This window comes from Giraffa tippelskirchi, chromosome 11, assembly GCF_054371585.1.
Source record: "Giraffa tippelskirchi isolate mGirTip1 chromosome 11, T2T-mGirTip1v1.2.pri, whole genome shotgun sequence".
NCBI lineage: Eukaryota > Metazoa > Chordata > Mammalia > Artiodactyla > Giraffidae > Giraffa > Giraffa tippelskirchi.
Genome location: NC_137285.1, coordinates 26,754,870 through 26,775,756, shown reverse-complemented (window position 1 = coordinate 26,775,756; position 20,887 = coordinate 26,754,870). Strand labels below are relative to the sequence as shown.

General features: G+C 47.9%; 1 protein-coding gene across 13 annotated transcripts in view; it reads right to left on the bottom strand.

The window, feature by feature from the left end:
• Positions 1–20,887, bottom strand: part of EP400 (E1A binding protein p400) — a 103,237-nt gene that overhangs the window by 42,982 nt on the left and 39,368 nt on the right. For 10 of the 13 annotated variants that reach the window (XM_081541748.1, XM_081541750.1, XM_081541749.1 and 7 more), the window contains 13 exons: positions 20,436–20,493; positions 19,503–19,592; positions 14,484–14,591; positions 13,338–13,528; positions 12,913–13,090; positions 9,419–9,555; positions 8,220–8,389; positions 7,739–7,913; positions 7,520–7,656; positions 6,791–6,977; positions 4,074–4,240; positions 2,411–2,580; positions 1,332–1,574 (listed from right to left, as the gene is read on the bottom strand). In XM_081541748.1, the coding sequence (XP_081397874.1) occupies positions 1,332–1,574; positions 2,411–2,580; positions 4,074–4,240; positions 6,791–6,977; positions 7,520–7,656; positions 7,739–7,913; positions 8,220–8,389; positions 9,419–9,555; positions 12,913–13,090; positions 13,338–13,528; positions 14,484–14,591; positions 19,503–19,592; positions 20,436–20,493 (2,011 nt within the window). The remainder of the gene's footprint in view (positions 1–1,331; positions 1,575–2,410; positions 2,581–4,073; positions 4,241–6,790; positions 6,978–7,519; positions 7,657–7,738; positions 7,914–8,219; positions 8,390–9,418; positions 9,556–12,912; positions 13,091–13,337; positions 13,529–14,483; positions 14,592–19,502; positions 19,593–20,435; positions 20,494–20,887) is intronic. The other 3 variants (XM_081541755.1, XM_081541756.1, XM_081541759.1) reach the window with 2 other exon arrangements.

Below are 20,887 nucleotides of genomic sequence, written 5' to 3'. Positions count from 1 at the left end.
TTTCAAAATTTTGGAATGTATTTATGTACTTAAATACATCACAGTTTACGGATACAATATTCACACTAATTTGAACTAGATTGTAGGATTTGGCCTATAATTCTGTGAAAAAATGCAAAATTTAACACTGCTTAAATTCTTTCAAACAGAACTCAGATGAGATCATATGTACCTAACTCAAAAAGATGCTACCTTCAAGCTGGAATTGAGCAATAGCTTCAAAGGTTTCTTTAAACCTAATGGTTGATATTCGAGTCTAAATGTTCCTCCCATGAAAATTCATGCCAGAATTATTAGTGATACTATAAAGAGAATAGTTAGCCAAAGACTAGAAAAACACCCAAGGATATGTTGCCCACAGAAACCGTGAACAAGGGAAGGGAAACGGAAAAGGAGGCGCAGAGATTTGTGCATAGAAACATGACTCTCCCGTGAGCTCCCCAGTCCAGAAGTGGAGGCGCCAGAGTGAAAGGTGGCCTGGCCCCTCACATTCCCCTAAGCATGGCTCCTGCAGGACACCCCACGGGACTACTACCCCAGGCCAAAAACACCCGCAAAACACATGCAAGGGCTCTTCTGCCCTGGGCAATGAACCAGGATCAGTGCTCTTCATCTGCTGGCATGAAAGAGGCGTGACACGAGAAAACTAACTTAACTCAGGGTCTCCTCGTGACCCTACTTCCTTCTCCTGTCTTTCCAGAGAGGCCTCAACATAACTTGTGCCAACAAATAAGGTGCCCCAGGTGGTATCTGAGAAATGGTGTAGCCCAGATAGTTCTGTCAGTACACTTCTGACTACAGCATGGACAGAGGTAGTAGGCTAATCACACTTGTCACAATAAAAAGTTCTATAAAAAATGTCAGTGATCTACTGCAAAACGTTTCACTTATTATAATAACTCATTGCAGCTTCAAATCTTGTGATAAGCCAAGAGACTAGCAGGAAGTGGGAGTGCAGTTCACAGGCTTTCCTTCCCCTGCCCTTTGCTCTCTGAGGGGCCCTGGAAGCTGACAGGATGAGCCCAAGGCTTGCTAAGGAGAAGTGCCAGCCTCAGCCACCAAGGCGGAGCACAAGCCCAGGAGGGAAGCAGAGCTGATGGACGGGGCCAGGAGAAAGGACAGAGAGAGGACAAGACCCTGGACCTTGGCCCTGAGTGGAGCCTCCCTCTGTAGGCCAAGGACTGGAAAGGACAGTGTGGCGAAAGGCAGCACCAGACATAGGGTCAGGGAGACGAAGGGAGTGGACAGCAAGGCTCTTCACACGCCGCTCATCTGAACACAATGTCCCTGTGCAAAGAGGTGGCAGACCCGGGAGAGGCGAGGCCACTTACTCGGCAGGCGCGCCTGGGCCTGCGAGGTGAGCACCAGCCCCTGAGGCAGCGCGCTCTGCCCAGCCGGGTGCGAGGGGGCCTGGGGCTGGGGCTGGGGTGGGCCCGGGGCGGAGGCCGGGACAGTGGTCTGAGCCCGCAGTTTCGCAGGATGGGCTGGGCTAGGTGCTGTGCTGAAGGTCGAGGCAGGCTGGTGTCTCGGAGCACCGGTGGAGGCCTGAGAGGTCTGAAACGGGGCTGCTGCCGCTGCAATTGATAAGGTTGGTTTGTGCAAAGCTGTTAGAGGTTCTTCATACAATGCAGTATTAAATCCGAATTTTACAGAAATAAAACAAACAGTAATTCTTTCATACCACCTCTCAAATGAGAAGCCCTCGCTAAAAGGGGGGCGGGGTGGCCTATGGGATGAAAAAAATCTAATTTTTTATATGTTGTTAACTATCTTCACTTCATGTTCACCACCCTGCTACATGGTGTGTTTCTGGAGCAAACGGAGTGTCAAAAGTCAGTCCTTCAGATGTATCAATGAGAACCATGTCCTCACCACACGAGAAGGTAGGCAGCACTGGCACCCCCAGCTTCCCAAAGAGCTCTTACAACAAGCTGCTCTGGCATTTATGAAGATCTCAGAAAAACACAGTGGACGTGACGCCATGGATAAGGGTTACAAGACTATTTATTACCTTTTCTGCCATTTAACCCTACCCTTCTTCACAGTAACAAGCAGGTTACGTTGAAGTGGTGGCACACGACACAAGAACAGACTTCCTCAGAAGTTTCTTAAATGATTTTGACGTGTATTTCCCGACATAAAAGAGAACGTTTCTGCTGAGGTACATCTTCACCATCACATCAACAGTTACTCAACTAAGAATGTAATGTCTTGTACAATTCAAAGACATGAAACAAACTAAAACTCATGTAAGAACTACACATGGTCTCCTGCAAGAGCCAGAGTGGACAGTCCCACTCCTGTTCAGAGGAGTGGTCACACATCCCCATGGGGCCAGGGAAAGTGTGAGAGGAATTTTTGCCACAAAAACCCTTTGTGACGCCAAGCACAGCCCCCCTGAGAGGCATACCTTTTGCATCCGGATTTGCAGAGAATGTGGCAATGGGTGGCCGTCCTCGAACGTGGCCCTGTGGCGTGGCTGTGGCTGTGGCAGGGGTGGCCGTCCGGGGTGGATGTGTGCTGGGGAAAGCCACGGTGCGGCCCTCAGGCTTCTGGCCGTACTGCACAGGCTGGAACAACCTGGACCCCCGTGTGCACAGGGAGGGAGACATGAACACTGCTGAGACATGGAAGGCATGGCCCCCTAGATGGGCGCTGGGGATACAGGGCCACCTGAGGGCAGATGGCTTCCCACCCCAGGGGCAGTTTAAAGAATGGGGAGATTTCTAAATACAGTGTTAAGAAGCTGCCGCTCACCAAGGACAGGGGGAGGGGTGCTTAGTACACAAAAGTGGTACCTCTACCCCCCAATGCTTAGCTAATGTTCAGGAGTGAATGTGATGGCAACTTTTAGGTTCCCATGAACGTGGACTAGAAAAATTATATCTAACACAAAGTCCATTAGACTACTCTTTTGATTAAGAGTCAAGTGGAGTGAAAAGTCAACTTGCACAATTAGATAACAAGAAACAGCAGAAATGATAAAGGCACCTTATAGGTGCCAGTGGGGAAAACTGTAAAGGGGGAGCCACAACACAGCTTCCCTGTCTGATTTTATCACAAGGCAATGTGCTCTTCATGTTTCTTTCACCTAGAAACCATAATGGCAGGAATTTAGTATTTTCAAAACCCCTATGCAATGCAACAGGTGGAGACAGCCAGCAGAAGCAACTAAATGAGGCTGCACCAGCCCAGAGAGGATTTTGGCTTCACTGCCCTGGCTTTGTATTTAACTGAGGGCTGCAGGCTCCTGCGAGTGCAGGCAAGGCAGCTGAGGGGAGGGCGGTCGGACCCAAGTCGTTAAGTAAGCCACATAAAGAAAAGGCAGTAAAAACAGGCTGCCAACTGCAGAGCTGGCCCACTTCTCTCTAAATCACCAACCTGCTTTTTCCTTTGTTTCTGACTGGTGCCCAGAATTTTACATAAATCCAACTCATGGATTTCGCCTACCTCGAGTCATTTGTATTTTGAGTTCATCATCTAAGGTGCTGTCTAGTCTCATGGCACCTGCAAGATGTCCCTTTTTGCCTCTGATGCTGTAGCCGGGGTGGAGCCTCTGCCAGACCTCAGGGCCCCACTCCCACCCCCACAGCACTCAGGGACCCCAATCCCGCCCCCACAGTACCCCCTCTGCCCTCCTTCTCTGACGGCTGCCACTAGAGCCTGCACCAGGTTACAGGCAGTCTGACTGCCCCATCTCTGATCGCCTCCCCATGGAGAGCCCTCCCAAAGCCCAGCGCTTCTCCAAAATGATGAAAGGGCTACTCTTCAGGCAGCCAAGTGGCCACATTGGCCTGACCACACCTGCTGTTTACCCCAGAAACCAAGCACACCCGGACATTTCCAGGAGGAGCAGATAACCAGATCAGATGATTAGCCTTTCTCTTCACAAGCTAGCCCAAATTCTCGTGTAGAACTCAAACTCAGTCATCGCAGTTCTCCCTGAGAGGCCAGGGTCTCTTCCAGGAGGAGGAAGAGGGTATGCCACCCAGACCCCACAATCCGCAGCCAGCCAAGACCCAGTCAGAGGCAGCCAGTGAGCAGGAAATGCCACTCCACACCACACCACACACCTGCTGGGCTTCAGTCTGACGGCCGCTGGCCTGCTTGATGGCGGTGGCGCAGTGAATAGCTCCTCAAAGAGTTTCCGCGTCACCTTCTTCTTACCCAGCAGTTCTGCCTCGTGGTGAGTCATTTTATTTTCTAAGCCAAGAAGATCAAATATAGAAAGGTCTGTTTCCTAAGGAAAAAAGAGAAAACAATTTTGCTACATGAGGCAGGAGAAAAAATAACTGACTAGGAATCGAAGTGGATTCCAAACTGAGAAGGACAGGCCCCGACTGGCCTTCTTCCCAAGAGGTACCCAGTGGGACTTGGTGCTTGGTTCCGCTGTTTTTTGTGTTTTTTTTGATGTGGACCATTTTTAGTCTTTAATGAATTTGTTAAAATATTGCTTCTGTTTTATGTTCTGGATTTTTGGCCACAAAGCATGTGAGATCTCAGCTCCTGACCAAGGACTGAATTCACGCTTCCTACATCAGAAGGTAAAATCTTAACCACTGGGCCACAGGGAAGTCCCGAGTTCCCCATCACTAGCACGGGAGTGATGGCTTGTGGGAAAGACGAGGGCGGCACTTAGAGACAGAACAGACTCGGCAGAGGAGAGCAGTGAGCCTGGGAAACGCTGGCCTAAGCGGACGGAGACGTTCGGTCTTGTCAAGGAGGGGCTGGGAAGAGACCCCAGTGTGCTGGTGTGGGCGCCGTGGGCACGTGGCATGTCTCTGTGTCCAGAGTCCTGGGGAAGCTCGCTCCACCAGTTCCTCTCTTGGGACTTTCTCACTCCCACCAGGATGGTGGGAATCAAAGAGGAGGGCCAGCAGGTATGGGCAAGGAAGTGGAGACATGAAAGCCCTCATCCCCTCACACATGGATGGGGATGGGAAACTGAGCAACTACTGTGGAAAATAGACTAGCAATTCATCTAAAGGTTAAACATGGACTCAACACATGACCCCACAGTTTTTCACCTGTCACACATGTGCCCACGAGAAGAGAGCCCCACAAGAAGGGAGCCCCACACCCACACAAAACTTGGACATGAATGTGCACTCACAGTGGCCAAAAAAGTGTAAACCACCTAAATGTCCATTAGCTCGTGGACAGATGAACATAATGTGGTCCATTCAGACAACAGAGGAAAGAGATTATGACACATGATGCAACATGGATGAACTCTGAAAACACTACGCTCAGTGAAGTAAGCCATTGACATGAAATATGTGGACCAGGTGAATCCACAGGGTCAGACACAGGTGGGTGGGGGCGGGTGGGGAATGGGAGTGACAGTGTGTGTGTATTTTCTTTGAGGCAATGAAATGTTCTAGCATTAGTTGTGATGCTTGCACAATTCTGTGAATATATTAAAACCAACAAACTACATTTCAGGACAGTGAGCTTTATGGTAGTGAGTTATCTCAACTAAGCTGTTTTGAAAACGAAAACACAACATAAAGACTTCCATTCATGAACCATCTCCCCACCTGAGCAGTATCTTCAGGTAACCTGCTTCTGACTCATCTTTATTCCTCATGGCTCAGGTTTTCTCTAACTCAACGAAGGACACATCCCTACATTAAGAGTAGTGATCCCAGTGGCAGCACATCCCTCACACTAACTCACCACAAACTGCTCACCAACTGGCCCCTTCTTCAAACCACCACATACATTAACTGACTCCTCACAAGTGTCTGGTGTGGCGAGGAGACCGAGGCCAACTGAGCACCCAAGGCCGCACCCCTGACGGGGCAGAGCCGGGACCTCCACCCCCAACGATTTGGCCCCAGGGTCATGTGCTAAACCTGCACAAGTCTGTCCAGGCCACAGAGCTGGTTCCCATTCCTCTGTGTCTGTGAGACCTGACCCCTGGTCCTCTGGGGTAGAGGCAGCAAAGGGGAACTCAGGCACCAGCCTGCCAGTGGCCTGGCTGGTCAGGGCAAGCTCTCAGGCTCCTGTGTGGAAGCCAGAGTAGGAATGCCGGTCCCCGAAGGCATGGCCCCACCCACTGAGACCCGTGAGCTCAGCACATTTGTGCTCGGAATCACCTCCCAATCTGTTCTGTTTTAAAATTTGGGGTTTTCGAAAACTTTCATTACCCCCAAATTCAAACACAGAAAGGTATACAACTATTTTTTTTTGGTTAAAAACAACCAAATTTACCCACCTAGGGATAGTTGTGTGTGTATGGTTAGTTGCTAGCTGTATCCAACTCCTTCTGACCCCCAGGGGCTGCAGTCTGCCAGGCTTCTCTGTCCATGGGATTTTCCAAGCAAGAACACCGGAGTGGGTTGTCATGTCCTCCTCCAGGGGCTCTTCCCAACCCAGGGATCAAACCCACGGTGGATTGTTTACCACTGTGCCACCTGGGAAGCCCTAGGTATAGCTACTAATACTTTGACAAAAAGACTTGGGTCCCCATCCCCAAATTACACCTATGAAGACACCCCAAGGGCCCTGCAGTTCTAAGTCCCGCTCTCCTTCACACACTCTGCTGTTGCTCACAGGCCAATAACCAGGGAGGAAAACCCTCAATCCATCCTTCACATCGTGGGCTTGCCCCTCAGGCCCATTCCAAAGCGGGTTCTGGGTCCAGGGCAAGGCCCATCACAAACGCCCCTTGATGCTGCCCAGCATCCAGCAATGCAGAACACAGGACACAAGTTAGTGGACGCTGATGTCCAGAAGCACCTGGAAAAGAGCTCAATGGAGACCCCCTCCGGCACCCTCTCTGTACCTTCCAGAAGTCTCTGTCAAGCGCCTTCAGGACAAGCGAGGCAGAGCGGTACTGCAGTGGCCCTGCCGTGTAGGAGGATTCCGGGAGCCGGGGCGCCACCAGCCCAGGGTGGTTGCAGATCCGCTGCAGCCTCAGGAGGATGCTCAGCACGTCCACAAAGTGCCCGCTCTTCAGTGCTTCCTGGGTCCTGCGCACATGTGGGAAGAGACAGGAGCATTGCCAGGTGTGCGAGCACGTGCCAGCCGGGCTTCTCCCCCTGCTGTTCCCACTCTACGAACGCACGGCTGGCGCATCCCCTCGACCTGGTGAGTAAATCTGTCACATGCCAACCCACATCCACGAGGTTGTGGTTCTGAGACTCATTCACCACCTCATGAGAGAGGACGAGAGACCAGAGAGCCAGGGCACGGGTTAGACGTGGGGGCGCTCTCCATGGCATGCCCCCAAAGAGTGACAGGGCAGGCGTCCCAAAGAGCCCAGGGGTCTGTCTGGGTCGGGGAAGGAATGCCCTGACTCCACGAGTCCTCTCACACTGGCGCAATGCTGTGCTCCTCCTGGGCTGGCTATGGGCAGAGCCTCTGACGAGACCAAGGAGGGGACAGGACTGTTGAGCCTGAGAGGAGCATGTCCTCCAGGTCCAGAAGCCCACCTCCTGAAAAGGAGCCTTCTGAGAGACCAGAGGGGGCCCTGCTCCGTGCGGGCAGAGAGGGTGGTGGGGCGTGCACTCACCCGGGCTGCAGGATGACATCCTCGTACAAGGCCTTCTGTCGATTAGAGAGGCGGCACTTGAGGACATGCTCGTATTTCTTCGTCAGCTGCTTCTCCACGTCTCTCTTAGTTCTCCGCAAGATGAAGGGCTGTGTCACCTGAAAAGACAGAGTTCTCCATTGTTTCCTTTCCAAAAATGGTGTCACATCCACGCTACGTTGGGGGCCCACGGCCGCATACCCGGTGCAGCCGGATGACCACTTTGTGGTAGTAGTCCTGGTTCTCCTCGTTGGGGGCCTTCAGGGGGAAGTGCAGGTAGGGCCTGGAGATGCCTGGGATGAGGAAGTGTACCATGGTCCACAGCTCCAGGAAGGTGTTGTGCAGGGGCGCATCGATGAGGAGCAGGCGCTGCTGGCTGAGCACAGGCGGAGAGATGACTCAGGCTGGGCACAGAATCACTCTCTCTGACAATGCTCAAGGAGAGGGACGGTGATCCTGTGGAGCCTGCACAGGCATGCGTGCGTGCACACACAAGTTAAGTTAATGAACTGAATAAAGCAAGAGCCTTGGGTCTCCACAGCCCTCAAGTGCTGGGATGGAGGTGAGGGGGAGTCTTTGCAGCTGAAAGGCCATTTGGGGGTCTGCAATTCCCTACGGTTCCTCCAAAGAACCTTTACATCAGCAACACAGAGCACAGGGCACGTGGCAGGGGCAGTCAGACCTCTGCAGGGTGAACACGGCCTCCCAGTGCCTCTCGGTCATGCCCTTCACGCGCTGCATCTCATCGATGACCAGGCACTTCCAGCGCACCCGCGTGAAGGACGCGAAGCCCTTGAAGAACTGCTTGTAGGACGTGATGCAGATGTTGAAGCTGTTGGGCTCCGTCCACTCCTGCAGCACACAAGCCAGGCCTCACCACCTCCTCGGGAGCAAGCCACCTGGAGAGGACTCACCACCCACTTACCCTGTCCCCATCACCGTCACTCCACTCCTTTTTCTTAACAACTTGCTGCCACCACATAGAAAACGGATGTTTTATATTTTTAGGATCTTTTTTCTCTAGGAGGCTAAAGCCCTCATGTGGACAAATTAAGAAACTGCTTTGGGGGTATTAACACTTGCTTTTGGAAAACATATTGGCACGTAGTGTCCTGAAGTGGGGCTCGTTTTCATGGTATATAATCTTAGTGAGGGTAACATATATTCAGAAGCTGACAGGAAACATGAATAGCTATGTTGCAACTGATTACATTTAAGGTTTTAAAAAGCAATAACCAGAGATAGTAAAAATAAGAAAGAAAAAGCCAAGAAGAGACACCTCAAAGAAAAGACACTTTTTAGTAACTACTACTCAACACAGTAGAGTTTAACCATAAGCCAAATTTTTCTCTTCAATGAGTAACTGTGATCTGGAACATTTACTTAGAATCTAGTACTAGAAACTACTGGGCAGAAAAGAGAAAGATACAAATCCAAATTTGTTTCAGAAGCTCTTCTGTTTGTCACAAATACTCCTTATAAACACGTCTGTGGGAATTACTTACGGATTTATCATTCAGAACCCAGAATGCATCACAATTTCTCATTTCTGACTGTGATAACCAAGAGATCTATGGTTTAAAAGGATGGCAGCCCCTCCAGAGACCACCTGAGCTCTGTGGGGGGCAGTTGGGGGGGAGTCCCTTCACTTCTGGGAGGTGAGCATGAACCCTGCAAGGAACCCCCACAGGCCAGTTTACTGAATATAGTCTGTTGCTTCCAGGGGCTCCAAGTCCAGACAATTACAAGGTCTGGGGACTCACAAATGAGTGATTTACAATAATTACACTAACAAGCATATGCTAACACTTTGAAGTTTACTTTCTATAGAAACTGAGATAGTTTTCTGTTTCATTCTATTTCACGTTTAAAATAACATACCTGTCTCTTTGCCTTGAGTTCTCTATGGCTGCCAACATACAAGAGCGTTTTGAGCCCTGGACACCAACGCTTCAACTCGAGCTCCCACTTGAGTATGTTGCAGCTCCTCACAACAACAAGGTGAGGGCCCCAGTTGCCTACAAAGGAGACAGAAGTTTCCTCTGTAACAAAAGCTGTGTGTCCAGTCCAGGCGCCCAGCACTGTGCCCAGTGAGCAGGTGTGTGGGGGAGCCCAGGCACGACTAGAGCAGCAGGCATCCCCGGGGACGGAGGGCTGTCCTCCGTCCTCCCTACAGAGGACAACGTGCTGCATCCCCACTCCCAGCGCCACCAGAGGGCACACCCCACAAAGGTGCTGAACAAGTAAGTGCCCAGTAACATGATGATTTATCAAAACCACGGACCACTAACGTGAGTGGGGGAAGAACCCTCATCTACACAAAACGATGCTCAGAAAGGAAGAAATCTCAGGCAGGAGCCCTGCGCCCAGTGCTCGCCAAGCCCACCTACCCAGCATGGCCTGCCGTCAACCCCACACTACGGGCACTGGTCCAACACTCATGTTCATGATGGTTGCCAACTGCTAGTCAGAACACACCCAAACCATCCCAACCCGTCCCAAACCACACAGTTTCAATCTCATTCTCCAGAAAAGTAAGGCTGTTTAAATTACTAGAGTAATACATACATAAATTTCAACTCCTGTGCTATAAAATAAACCTAAACCAAGTTAAAAATCAGGAATGGCAGACTTGGAAAAAATATCTGTGACACACACATCTATAGTCATAACAGCTCATATGCAAAGTGTTATACTGATCCTTAAAAAGAATCATCCAAATGGAAGAAAATATATGCACACAACATGACTGACAAAGGGTTAACATCCAAAACATATAAACAGTTCACAGAACTTAATACCAAGAAAACAAACACCTCAATCAAAAAATGTGCATAAGACCTAAACAGACATTCCTCTGAAGAAGACATACAGATAGCCAACAGAAACTTGAAAATATGCTCAGTGCTGCTCATTATTAGAGAAGAGCATATCAACACTACAGTGAGGTACCACCTCGCTCTGGTCAGAATGGCCATCATCAAAGAGTTTACAAGTGGGACTTCCCTGGCAGTCCAGTGGTTAAGACTCCATGCTTCCAATGCAGCAGGCACAGGTTTGATCCCTGGTTGGGGAACTAAGATCCCACATGCCACACGGCATAGCCAAAGAAAAAAGTCTACAAGCAATAAAACTTGGAGAGGGTGTGGAGAAAAGAGAACCCTCCTACATTGTTGGTGGGAATATAAATTGGTGCAACTGCTGTGGAAAACAGGTGTTCCTTGGAGGTTCCTTAAAAAGACTAAAAACAGAGCTCTACCACAAGATCTTGCAATCCCACCTCTGGGTACATATCCAGAGAAATCTCTAATTAGAAAAGAGTGTAGGGAGCTAGAAAGAGAAAAACAAATATCCTATAATGTCGTATAGTGTGGAATCTAGAATAATGATACAGAAGAATTTATTTGCAAAGCAGAAATAAAACACAAATGCAGAGAACAAACATATGGACACCAAGGGGAGAAAGGGGGTGGGGAGGAATGAATTGTGAGGTTGGGTTTATACTATGTATAAAATAGAAATTAATGAAAACCTACTGCAGGAAAGGGAAATTTACTCAATATTCTGTGGTGATCTAAATAGTCTGTCCCATGCAGAAGTGGAGCAGGCAGCAGGGGTTCACCCACCCACCCTTCAGAGCCCGCTAAGACCTACCAAGCACCTTCCTCTCCTCCAGCTTGTCAAGCTTCCCAGTAGCTGGACCTTCGTCTGTTTCCAGTACCAAGGTACCTGAGTGACTCCTCCAACACTAGCAGTAACAAAAACCTCTAAGGAGGAAGACCAAGGCCCCCACCTGGCCAGCAGACGGGCCTTCCTGGCTCTGCACCCACCAGGATACATCGGCAACTCCTTCAGCCTCTGCACCCACAACCCCACCTCCCTGAGCCCCACGCTCAGGTGGCCACAGCATTCTCAGGCCTTTGCTCAAAGGCCTTGCGAGGCACACGGTACGCAGTGCCAATATGCTGAATCCTTATTCACTGTGCCTGCAGCGGGCCTCCTGAGGGGGGCGCTTTGTTCTCTTCACAGCTGCACCCCCTGTGACTAAAACAGTATCTGGAATGGGGTAGGTACTAGGTACTATTCATCTATAGAATAACTGAGTCACTTGTTTGTTCATTAATGAAATAAAATCCCCTATTTTTGGAAGTGTATGTTGCTTCCAATTTCATGCTAGTATAAATATAAGAAGAAACACTCTTTTCAACTAAACAAGACAAGAGACATGGTAGCTTTTCTATCTTGAGATAATTAAAACCCATTTTAAAGTACTACACTGAATACTTTGTGGTACTGGATCAAAAACAAACATATTAACACAAGAAAAAAAGGTCCCGAAGTTGATTCACTTGTATTAAACCTAAGCTTTCAAAACTAAGGGCAAGGCAGAGTTATTCACTGAGGACGCTAAATTAACTGTCAGAATCCGGAGGGGCCATAGAGGAAGAAACTACTCCTGGGCTGAAGGAACCTCCATCCAGCAACTCAGGATGTCAACTCTTCCAGCTCGAGCGGTCCCGCCCTGCCTCTAAAGCACTGACACAGAGAGGAAGGGTCCCTGGGAGTTGACTAAGTGCTGGAACATGCATGAGCTTCTGCTGCCCTCCATCACTCCACCCCAGGTGCCAGCAGACCCTTCCTTTGGGAGAGGAAGCCCACAAGCCCCCGTCCTGGTTAGAGACATGGGCACAGACTCATTTGCAGCCCCGTGGGCATGGAGGGTGGTGAACAGTGCCAAGCTGAACTTCCACGTGAGTTCAAAGAGCCAAGGGCTGAGGAAGCAGACATTTAGGATGGAGGGTACAGCCTCCTGTGGGGGCAGCAGGCACCCCGACCCTCTGCTGCTGTGCAGATGCTGAGCCCTCGCAGGGCTCCAGGCTACTCCCATGGAACCCTGCTGGGAAAGAAGGCCTGTGGGTGGCAGGATCCAGCAGAGAGACAGGAGGGCAGTGCTACTGATCCTACCAGGAGGGCCACTCCCCAACCAGCCCAGGGGGACTGCAGTGAGCACCCAACCGAATGGACTCATGCCAACAAGTAGCAGCACAGAGGCCCTGCTGCCTGCTCTGCCATCCCCACTGGTGGGCAGCAGAACCCTGGAAGTCACAAAGCCTCAGTCACAGCCGGCTGGATCCTATACTACGTTAGACTTAGAGAACTCGTGAGTTACTTGATGTAGTATTTACTGTGAACGAGAGTTTTGTTGGCTCCAGAGATGAGTGCTTCTAAACTCTGTTTTCTCAAGTCCTGGATCAGAGTGTGGAGCAGAAATAAAGGAATTGAGAAAAAAGGCCTCCTCCACCCTCAAGCTAGATGTACTACCCATGCGTCAGCCTCAGCCAATACGAACTATTTAAACAACGACAGGCTCTTACCTTCATTACAGGCTAGGTGAGCAAAAAAGGCAATGATCTGCACTGTTTTCCCAAGCCCAGCTTCATCTGCCAATATGCCATTGAGGTTCTTGCGGTAGAGCTTGGCCAGCCAGTCTAGGCCGATCTTCTGGTAATCCCTGAGGGCGCCGTACAGCAGGGCCGGGGCGTTCAACTTCACCTGCGGGGCAGACGGGCCAACACACACGTCTCAGGAGAACCATTACAATTCTTTCTCCAAAGTGAAGTCAGAGCAGTCACAGGATAAGCCTATTGGAAGGCCACGAAGGTGATTCATACGTAACAGAAAAGGAAAGATCAGTGATTGTTCTTCCCAACAACTTCTGCCACTGGGATAAAGAGCTGGTTTAGAAGGAGGAACCTTCCCCTCACAGGGATACCATCCTTCACGAAGGGCGCAGCCTCACCGCGGTGCTGATCCGAGCGCTGCCCTTGGGCAGGATGGCTTCAGCCACAGCGGTCACTTCCGCGATGTCCCTGGTATGAGGTTTCCCGACAATCACTCTCTCTGCAGCTTTAAACTGGTCCATGATGAAGAGCGAGTCGATGAGAACCACGTCCTTCCGGCTCTCCCGGTCCCCTGGGCAGTCTTCCATGTCTGTGATCAACGGGAAAACGGGATTTGTGGGGTCAGAGATGCTGTGATAGTATTACGAGCCCACTTAGCATGAAAAGAAAAGGAAATTAAAAAAAAAAGGAAAAGAAGAAAAAAGAGAAGAGAAAAAAGGAGTCAACAAAACCCAAATACTTCAAATACAGAACGAAGCAGCAAGTTTGTTTTTAATCCACTTTTATACAGCTAACAATGCTCTCCAGATAAACAAGTACAAACTCTTACAGAGTCTGGAGGAGCACTCTGGAAGGCCACTGGGTGAAGCTGGAAAATGTCTGCGCAGCATTAGAGCAAGTACCACTCACAGACTCACGGCCTCTAAGGGTTCAGTGACTGCCCCTCTGCCATCAAGAAAGGAAGGATCAGAAGCATCTGAGTCTGGGCAAGGGGGCCAGCAGCTCCTCCTTGAGTCCTGCTACAGCAAGGGGTCTGGAAGGCCCTTGTATCTCCACAGAATTCTTTTGGGCCCCTCCCTCGCACACCACCCCTCACAGGCAGCCATGTCTACCAACCAGAAAAGGTGGGGTGAAAACAAGAAGTAGACTCTATGGGGCATAGTCTGTGAACCTGCTTGGAACAATCAACAAAAGTCAGGTAAAGCCGTTAAAATGGGTGTGCTAAATTAAACAAGCATAGCACAGCCTGGATAAACATGATAAAATCTAGGTGACATACAATCTGGAGAAAACTGTTTCTACACTGTTCACAACTTGATCAAACGTTCTGATAACTATGCCAAGTTGACCAATAAAAATAAAAAGCACAGAATTCAATAACACTATTAATGTAAACTTCATATTAAATATATTTTCAACTTTTTCTTTCATCAGACTGAAAAGAGTAAAGGTAATTCTTAAACTCTATTTTAAGTGCCCTTCCTCTGTTTGGTATTTTGGTTTTTGTTTTCAAAGCTGAATTCTTCAAAGATGTCAAGACAGACCTTCTTCTTCACTTGTCTCCTCACTGTCAGGCTTAGGTTGGGGCCACTGGAAATTTGGCAGAAAGGCACCTTCATATAACTTCATCAAATCGATCAAGGGTAATTCAGCTGGAAAGGATTGCAGGAAGAAACATTATTTTACACAAACAGTGTCAGCTGGGAAGAAAGGCCCTTTGGGAGAAGGGCCCTTTCACACACAGTTGACCTTGAACAACTCAGGGGTTGGGATGCTGACTCTGCAGAAGAAAATACGAGTATAACTCCCAGCCCTCCTTGTAAGGTTTCTTCACACCTGACCAACCACGGATCACGGAGCATTGTAGTCTTTACTACTGGAAAAAAAAAATCCATGTGTAAGTGGACCCACGCAATTCACACCTGTGTTGCTCAAAGCTCAACTGTATATTCCTTTCCCTGGCTTTAAAATAATTCCTTGGGAAAAGTGTGTATTTTCTAAAAGCACATTTATTTTAAAAAAGCTAATAATGATTGCCCATTACTGATACAAAGTATAGGACATTTTCTTTATAAGGTAAGGTAAGGATCTTTGAAATGAGAAGCTCAACTTTTATTCATAAAAGAATACTCCTAAAATAACCCAAATAAAACCTAATAAATGTACATAAAACCTATAGATTAATAAATGAAAATACAAAAATGCTACCAATGGAAATAATTGGTGGAGATGATACATAAAAATACAAAACATCAAATAAAAGTCAAGAGTAAAAAAATGTTCAAAAAGGATGATTAAAGATTATTGGCCTTTTTGTATAAAGAGCTCACCCTAATTGATCAAATAACACAGCAAACTAAAGCCCCAGCCACAGTGGGCAGGGGATATGGAGCTGTCACACACACAAAATACTATAAAGGGCTCATGACGTATTTAACTGAGCCTCTCCAGAAACCAGTGCACAGTCGGTCCTCCCTCACACCAGTAACCATCTTAAAAACCGTAATGCTGGACCAGTATACTGAGTCAAACACTCTGAACACTGCAGGTGGTGGTATAAACAGGCTTATTTTTCTGGTAACCAGTATGAAAAGCTGAAGGGCTTTAAATGTCATGCCCTCTAATGTCATTATTTCCCACCTCCATGGGTCTGTCTGGGGAAGTAACTGGAAACTAGGACTTCAGGTTCATGTTCAAACATAGTTCCACATGGTGTTACGTATAAAACAAGGCAAAGAACACTGTTAGCTAGGTACCTGTGACACGTAAGCTTTTCTGCATTTTTATTGTATGTCAATAAAATTGGTGGTCAAAATAAGAAATGCCACAGAGAAGTACCCCAAAAGAGCAGTAGGAAAGGCACTATCTAAGACTAATATTCCAGTGACTAGATTTGCTCACAGTTTAAACTGTTCATCACATGGGGCTGACAGGTAGATATGTGATAAAGCCAAGAAGAATAAACTATGGAAGAGAGGTGGTAGGTACATGGGTGTTCATAATAAGGTTCTTTACTTCTGTGGTTCGTCTGAATGTTTTCATAACAAAATACAGGGAAATGTGCATATATATCATATAATGGCTATCAAAGTAGGAACAAAAACAAGGAGAAACAACTGAAAAACTACTTCATCAATTAGGTAATTTAGTAAGGTGTCTTGGAACAAACTTAACTCATAGAATCAACAACTTTCACACATAACTAGTTTGAATATATAATGGAAGAAAAAATCCTACTCAGAAAGTATTTCTATACTTCTTTAGATAGAAAGTATTTTAAATACTTAGAATTAAAGTTTTAAAAAATTCACATCTACATAAAGAAAAGTGATGAAAGTTTCGTGAAAGGCGTGAGAGGAGACCCAACCAGGAAGAGGCACCCTGTGGATGGATGAAGACGCACCCCCAGTGACATCGTTCATGGTGCTCATAGGCTGGTCAGCTTCCCCCAGTGGTCAGGACTAACCAGGGTGACCACCAGATGGCTTGAAATGACAGTGAGTAGCTTACAAGGCTCCACTGTAGGAGATGCAGACGCTCATGGACCACCTCCTCTGGGGAGACCAGCCACCATGCCACCCTGTTCTGGGGACGCTCAAACAAACCCCCAGAGAAGTCCCTATGTGAGGGGACTAGGGTTCACCTGCCAATAGCCAGCCAGCTAGTTCTGGGTGGCTGGAGGGGCGGGGCACGGACCGGAAGCTGGGCCTGCGGATGGGCGCATCTCCACGAGACCCAAGCCAGAGGCACCCAGCTGGGCTACTCCCAATTCCTGCACTATAGGAAGTGACGGAGGAGCTAAAGTTCCAAGTTAACACAGACTCTACCATGTCAGGGATGCACACGAGAATGAGAAAGAATGAGAAAGGCCTACAACAAGAACACAAGACAAGGTGAAGCTCAAAGACTAAGAGGTGAAACAGAACACTGAATTTAAACCAGTCATGACCAACCACCACAAGCTACTGTCTTTCCAGGTGAAAATGCCCCTCTCAAGTCAAGAACAAGTCAAAGGCCAGGGAATTCCCTGGTGGCCCAGTGGTCAGGACTCTATGCTTTCATTGCTGAGGGCTGGGATTCAACCTCCAGTCAGAAAACCAAGATCCCACAAGTTGTGCGGTACAGCCAAAAACAAAAAACAACAAGTCAGGGTTCTGGAAGGGGAAAACATGTTTACCCATGGTGGATTCATGTCAATGTATGGCAAAACAAATACAATAAAAAAAAAAAAGAAAGTTAAAAAAAAAAAAACCAACAAGTCAAAGGTGTCCACCATCAGCACTTTTGTTGCTACACTTTATTGTAAGAATGGTAATAAAAGGATCAAGATTATAAAGAAAGAATGTTATTCTTTGGGGATGAAGAGGTTGTATACATACAAGCAACATGAGAATTCAGCGGTGTTGCTGGATTTAAGATCAACAAATAAAAATCAACTTCATTTCTATATACCAACAAAAAAATTAAAATGTAATCTTAAAAATACACCATTTGTTACAACTTTAAAAAATATAATGCACCTAGAACTAAATCTAACAAAAATATGCAACCAGAAAACATTCAGTTCAGTTCAGTTCAGTTCAGTCGCTCAGTTGTGTCCAACTCTTTGCGACCCCATGAATCGCAGTATGCCAGGCCTCCCTGTCCATCACCAACTCCCAGAGTTCACCCAAACGCATGTTCATCAAGTCAGTGATGCCATCCAACCATCTCATCCTCTCTCGTCCCCTTCTCCTCCTGCCCCCAATCCTTCCTAGCATTAGGGTCTTCTCCATTGAGTCAACTCTTCGCATGAGGTGGAAGCTATTTAAAAATACCTACGTAAATGGACAGACTATTTTGATCACAGTTTAAAAAAGCTCTTTATAGAGACAACGGTTCTCACCAAACACCCACTAACTCAACTACATTTACATCAAAATCCCCAATCGGTTCTCTGAAACTTGATAAGCTGATTCTGAATCATATCTGAAATAAGCCCCAAATAGTCAAGGCTCTCCTCAAAGAAGAGTGAGGCAGAAGGCCTGACCTAGATAGACCTCAAGAATTATTATAGGGCTTCCCTGGTGGCCCAGTGAGTAAGAATCCGCCTGCCAAGACAGGGGGCATGGGTTCCACCCCTGGGCTGGGAAGATTTCACATGCTGCAGAGCAACTAAGCCCCTGAGCCACAACTACTGAGTCCGAGCGCTAGAGCCCCTGCTCCACAAAGTAGCCACTGCGACGAGAAGCCTGCACACCACAAAGAGCAGCCCCTGCTCGCTGCAACTCGACAAAGTCTGCGCGGTGATGAAGACGCAGTGCGAATAAAAATAATAAAAAAGTAATTTTTTAAAATAGAAGTATATATAAAAAAAGAACTACTATAAAGCTACAACAATAAACAGAGTGTAGTACTGGTACAAACCGACCGATAAAACAATAAAGGTCCCAGAAAGAGCTGTGCGTATCAGAAAACCTAATATCTGAGTTGACACTGGGCATCACTGAGGAAGGATGGCCGTTTCAAGTAGCACTGGGACAATTTGTAATCCATTTGGGAGGGGGGAAGAAACTGCACTCTTATTTCACACTAGAGACAAAATCAATTTGTGGTGAACGGAAAGACATCAGTATGAGAGCAAAAAAATTTTAGACAATATGGAAAGATATCCTTTTGATCTTGAGATTAAAAAAAGTTTTTTTAATCAACACTGACAAACTCAACTGCACTAAGATTAAGAACATTCATTTCTCAAAAGGCATCATAAAGAGAATGAAAACCCACCCCAACCAACTGGAGAAAGGTCACTAGGACAAACGTCACTGACAAGGAAATGTGTCCAGAACATGTGAAGAACACCCACCATCAGTACAGGAAAGAAAATGCAAAACCAAGCAGGTGAAGACAGCGGTAAGAAGACACTGCACTTCGTGGGTAATGTTCCCCCACCACAGGCTGACAAAAACAGGTGCTCCTGAGATGTGGGGCCTGAGACAACCGCTCTAACCATGACAGGGCACCACCTCATGTGTGCATGCCTCACAAGCCAGCCCCTCTGCTCCAAGCAGGCACTCCCGCGCATGTGCACAGGAGACACTAGAGTGATGCACGCAGCACCACCTGTCAGGACAAGTGCAGGGGGCCACCAACACCCCCACCAACAGTACAACCGACAACCCACGACATGGGCATACACACGACACTTCAGCGGTGAGAGTTAATGAATTCACAGCAACACACGACCACAGGGGACAAAAACCAGGAACAGAGTTGAGAAAAGCAAGCGGATGAGCCTCCAGAGTGGTTCTGTTTATACAAAATTTCAACATATAAGCAAAGCTGTCAGTAGTTCAGGATTTATGTGCCTGGAAGGGGACAAACTGAGCCAAAGAAATGATAAAGGCAAGTTTCAGGCTGGCAGTCACCCCCGGGAAAAGGTCACCTCACACTCTATCCAACCCTGCGCAGTGTGGTTGGCTATAATGCACGCAATATATTTGGGCTTTTACACCTTACTCTTACACGTTTATAATGTCTTAAATGCTCAACAGAGCACTTTCAGTAAGCTGCTCAGAGCCTACCTTCTTTGGCTAGATTAGACAGCTCTGTTTGGTGATCCACGACCCCTTCATTCGCTTCTTCCTCCTCAATCGTCTCCTCCTCATCTTCCACTGAAATGTCATCACCAAATGTCAGAGAGAGAGACTCCATGTCAGCTTCTCTTCAGCTATTCATGAAACACTACAAGGCTCCAGAACTGTTTCACACAGCTATTATAGAAGTTTAAACTAAGTCCTAATTTCTCAGGCTGAATCTGGAAATGACAGTATATTAAGTGAGAAAAAAAACAGGGGCCATGCTTTATACTTTCTCTTCCATTTCAAGGTGTGAAATAGAGCCTGGTATTTCATCACATGACAGACCTATTCAGGCCAAAATAGGAAGCAACGTGGAACTTCTTGTCCACCTGCAGAGCCCACTACAGAAAAACCCACGAGCGCTTTACATGGTGTCACTGCAAATTCACCATCGCCATTTGGAGGCTCCAGCTGAAAATTCCCGGTGCTCAGCTCCTGTCCTACACCCCTGCCCCTGAATCCTGGCAGAGAAAAGGCCACCAGCACCCACAGTGGAACTCCACCCACCCTCGGGCCACCGCTCCATCTGAACTGAGCCCTCACGACAGCAGGCCTTCCTTCCCACTGACTCCTCAACACTAACAACCTCTTCTCCCTTCAAACAAAAAGCATGCGTGTGTGCACATGCACACACACACACACACACACACACACACCATCCGACACCCTCCCTCCTTCACAATCCAGCTCCTCACTTCTTCACAGCAAAATCCCCACCATCCACCAAGGCACCTGGCCCCCAACAGCACCAGCCACTGAACCACTGACTCTTCCAGGCAGGGCCATACTTGACACCCTGGGGGCACTGAACGAGCTCTCTAGCTGCGCTGTTAGAGAGCCCTGCCGACAGCCAAGAGCACCGGGAGGGGGACAGACCTTCGTCATCAGTTAAAGACGTGCTCGCTTTTCTTTTTCTTCCAGATATTCCCGAATCCTGCAACGCAGAACAAAAATCATTAAGCGTGCGATCTAAAAACACAGAATGAGAAACCAAAGCAGAAATGTTTATTCAACATGCAATTAGAAGAGGTGAAAGAGGCCGTGACAGGTGTGTCCACACCAGACACAGGAAAGATGCAGAGGAGGCAGAGGAGAAGGGAGACCAAAGTCACACCCGCTGTGTTCAGCTGTGTCTCCCCAAACCACCAAAGTAACACCCAGGTGAGCCTAAAGCTATGAAGAACTTGCTTTATGCCCAGGGGAGACAGATTTCATAACGAAAGAGAACATTACTTATGTCTACGAGTTTCTCCAGCCACAAGTAACTCCACTTTGTCAAGCACTGTATTTCACTCACACCACTTCCGTCCTCTCACACAGTGACACGA